This window comes from Cyphomyrmex costatus, unplaced genomic scaffold (genome assembly GCF_001594065.2).
Source record: "Cyphomyrmex costatus isolate MS0001 unplaced genomic scaffold, Ccosl1.0 scaffold277, whole genome shotgun sequence".
NCBI lineage: Eukaryota > Metazoa > Arthropoda > Insecta > Hymenoptera > Formicidae > Cyphomyrmex > Cyphomyrmex costatus.
The window spans coordinates 167,257-171,606 of NW_017276877.1; the positions used below are offsets into that span (position 1 = coordinate 167,257).

Sequence of the window (4,350 nt, forward strand, 5' to 3'; positions counted from 1 at the left end):
TACGCACATTTTAACTTCGTCAATAAATAATCAAAGACAAACTATAAGTGTTGACATATATACTAACCCAAGAACAGTTCCACAGATCAGAGCACTTAAAGTAATTACATTTATTGCATCACTTGGCAACAAAAGTGTCAAAATTGCATATAATGTATACAAAACGGACAATATTTTCGAATAGAAAAATGCAATAAGAATGCTCCATATTAAATCAATAAACATGACTGCAATCCAACCAATTATTATTCGAAGTACCCAGTTACGCAGCATTCGGTATTCCTTTGGCACATTAAGCGCTTCTAATGTGTCGTCTACTACGGAGAGTTCACGTAAACATGCTTTCAATTCCTTTAAAAAAATCATTATATTATTTTTATATTTCGGCGCACAAGTTTTTTGGCAAGGTAGAGGGGAATACATATATTACTCTGGATGAATATTACGAAGAATATTACTACGTCGACCCGCCATCAGAGGTCTATAGATATTCGCAAAATTCCCGCAAGTGCTTTGATACGCGTATATCTCTTTATATAGAATCGTTACTAAATAACTCTCTCAGGCGTATAAGGTAGGCTTCCATTATAATATCTTACTGATAAGTCCAGTAGTGGAAACCGGGACAAAACACCAAAATTACGTGATATTCTTCACAATATATTAGAATAAATTAAAAAGATTTTAACGAATTTATTGGCTTGTAGCCCTGTTTCTCTTTATTAGTTTTAAAAAATCATGTTGGCTGATTATATGGCATAAAATAGAAAATTGGCTGTTAACCCAGCATCCCTCCACAAAAAATCGAAACGGCACCTATGCCAGCCCTCGCCAGGCCATACAGTGAATCTCAACAGGAAACCAAGAAACCCGGGGAAAAACATAAACCAAGAGACTGGACACTGGCAGCCAAGGTGGTGACTCCTGAAGGAGTTGAATGGGCTATCAAAACCTTTGAACCATACAAGACTCCAGGACCAGACGGCATCTACCCTGTTCTACTCAGGGAGGGTAGGAGGGTCCTAGTAGGTCCCCTGACGAGAGTGCTCAGGGTTAGCATAGCACTGAGACACGTTCCGAAAGCCTGGAGTGATACCAGAGTGGTATTTATACCAAACCAGGTAAAAATGGCCATGTAATGGTCAAGGACTACAGACCTATCAGCATCACATCCTTCATCTTAAGATGTTGGAGAGGCTCATTGATAGGCATCTGAAAGACTTCTACCTTATTGCAAAGCCGCTGAACCCATCCCAGTGCGCTTATAGGGAGAGCAGATCTACGAATACTGCCCTGCATCACCTTGTGAGCGGGGTTGAAGTTCAGATGGCTGCAAAAGGATATGCAATAGGTGTCTTCATCGACATTGAGGGAGCTTTCGATAGCACCTCAAATACGTCGATTAAAGACGTCATGAACAGATTTAAAATTTCAGAATCACTGATCGACTGGACACAAAGCAAGCTGAAAGGCAGAAGACTGACCATCATGGCAACAGCTCAGTTGAGGGGAGGCCGACGGCGGGCTGCCCGCAGGGGGGGTGCTCTCACCCTTGCTGTGGTACCTGGTGGTGGATGAACTCCTCACAAAACCGAAGAAATCAGGCTTTGAAATCTATGGATACGCGGACGATGTGGCCATTATCACCAGAGGTAATTTCCTCTCAACACTCAAGGAACGGATAGACGAAGCCTTGGTAATTGTTCAAAACTGGTGTAAGACGAGGGGACTGATGGTATATCCCACTAAGACCTCGGCCATGATCTTCACCAGAAAATATAAACCGGAACCCATTGAGACAATAAGGCTCTGGGGCAAGGAAATAGATTATGTAAATTCAGTAAAATTTTAGGGGTCCTATATTAGATCTCAAATTGAGCTGGAAACCACACCTCGAGGAAAAGGAGAAGAAATTCTACACCTCTATGTGGGCTTGCAGAAGAGAAATGGGAAAGAACTGGGGACTAAACCTCAGGACAGCCTTATGGCTATACAAGATGGTATTGTTACCAAGACTCACGTATGCAGCAGTGGTTTGGTGGTCAAGGGCGGAAAAGATGGAGGCAAGGAATCTGCTCAAAAGCCTACAGGGAGGATACCTGAGGGCTGCAGCAGGGGCCATGAAAACTACACCAACTGAGGCGCTGCAAGTAGCACTCAGCATTCCGCCCCTAAACCAGGTGATCAAATATACAGCCAGGCAAACAGCATTCAGATTAAGATGTCAGGGTGAGTGGAAGGAAACCAGAACTGGACACACAAGACTGGGACTTTCTGATAAACACCCTTTCAATATAAAACAAGACAGGATCCCCAGAAGACACCAGTTGGTGAAGACTTTCAAAGTTCAAATACCGACTAGGGAGGACTGGAGTAAACCCAACAACAAAACCAATCCAGATGTAGACACTTGGTTTACGGATGGATCGGAAGCAAACGGACGATATGGGGCAGGTATTTATGGGCCCAATATCAACCATGAGGTAAGCATACCAATGGGTGAGCTGGCCACAGTGTTTCAAGCTGAAGTGCTGGCCATCCAAAAATGTGCGGAACTCCTGTTAAGGGGGAAAAGCAGGAAACAAATATATATTTGCACTAATAGCAGAGCAGCTATCGAAGCAAGAACCTCCACAGAATCATCTATGGTATGGGACTGCGTGCAAGCACTCACAACACTATGGGTAACAAACCAGGTTAACCTAGTATGGGTCCCTGGACATCAGGGTATACCTGGAAATGAGAGAGCGGACGAACTGGCAAAGCTGGGTACCGAAAAGGTCCCGGCCGAAAAGATCGTCGCAGTCCCATTTTTAGCAAGAACAAAAACGATCAATGAGTGGCTTGAACGGGAGCACTCGAACTCCTGGAAGGGGGCAGAGGGCTGTAAACGAGCCAAACAACTTATGAGACTTTCAAATCCAGCAAGAACCAGAGAGTTGCTGGCTTTGGGAAAAGCAAAACTGAGAAGTGGCATAGGCCTCTTGACAGGACACTTGCTCCTCAGAGCACATCTATTCAATCTAGGACTAGCGGAGCAGAATGAATGCCGGCTATGTGGAGAAGAAGGCGAGGACAACCTGCACTTACTGTGCCGATGCCTTGCATTCGCTTGTAAAAGATACACATCCTGGGGACATATATTTATGACATCCAAGGATCTTGAAAATGCGAAGGTTAGCAGTTTAATAAGTCTGGTAAGTGACGCGAGGCTGGGCTTGACTGAATGACCTACGGAATAAGCAGGGAGCGAAAAAGGAACCCTATGGATCTAGGTAGCGTTAGAAGGCTAACAAAGCCCACCTGCATTTATATACTACTACTACACTACTTATCCTTGCACCGTTGTTCTAATATGTATCGAACAAATAATTTTAATGTATGATATTGATAGCACATAAAAAAAACGTTATTTTACTGTACTAATTTTTTCATTTTGTTTATGATTGAATAAAGAGATTCTAACTTATCATTAAGCTAGCATCCCACCATTAATTGTAACTTTTTGCTAAACCGTTCGAGTACAAAAATTGACGTTAGATCACATAAATAGCACATAAGTAGCACTTAATTCTGGCATAGGTGCCGTTTTGATCTTTGTGGGAGGTTCCTGCTTAACAAACATAATAAAAAAAAAGAAACTATTATAATTTTATACTTAATAGAGATTGCTATAGCAATGTGTGCGGGAAATGTGTTAGATACTAATGATTCGTATTTTAAAAATGATAACATAAATTCATTATTAAAAAGACTAATTTTAGACGTAATACATTACAAATCTTAATTTTACCAAACATACTTTATCAACAATAAATATTATTCTAAACATTAAAATTGATTGAAAAGAAAATTTATGACATCATGTTTTACCAAAATAAAAAATTTGTAATTGTCAAACCACCTTTAACACATTTAACTAAAAATTCGTTTAAACATAACTTAAGAGGTATTCAAAGTTCAATAATCAAAAATTAAAAATTAAATTAAAGACTCCTTTAAGTTCAAAGCAGAATACTAAAAATTACTGAATAAGAATAATCTTAATGGCTACAAGGTGTAAAATGCTGTTAATATATGTATGTCATAAGTCACTACTGACTCTAGAACTACGAAATCGTCAGTTAATCTAATTATGACAGCTTTAATTGTTAATTTGGAATTGTTTCTTTGTCGATCAATAGAAATAAGCTTACGTAATAACTTTTTTATGTCTTTGATTCTATATTTTTTACAATTTCACGGATATTTATTCAAGTTTCTTAATACACCTTTACTTCACTAAAGTCATGCACTTACCCCTTTCGGTTTTATATTCATTACTACGTTTCAACATCATTATCTCCAACA

General features: G+C 39.8%; 1 protein-coding gene across 1 annotated transcript; it reads left to right on the forward strand.

Moving 5' to 3' along the window:
* The first annotated feature begins 1,732 nt into the window (after positions 1-1,732).
* On the forward strand, positions 1,733-3,230 carry LOC108774895 (uncharacterized). The gene is made up of 2 exons (XM_018541125.1): positions 1,733-1,814; positions 1,867-3,230. The coding sequence occupies exons 1-2, from the start codon at positions 1,733-1,735 to the stop codon at positions 3,228-3,230; spliced, it is 1,446 nt and encodes a 481-aa protein (XP_018396627.1).
* Positions 3,231-4,350: the final 1,120 nt, after the last annotated feature.

Bases quoted from the DNA above. Each gene is read 5' to 3' on its own strand.
- LOC108774895 (XM_018541125.1), top strand. From the start codon at position 1,733: ATGGTATATCCCACTAAGACCTCGGCCATGATCTTCACCAGAAAATAT. The intron at 1,815-1,866 runs GCAAGGAAATAG...GTCCTATATTAG, and splicing joins TGAGACAATAAGGCTCTGGG to ATCTCAAATTGAGCTGGAAA.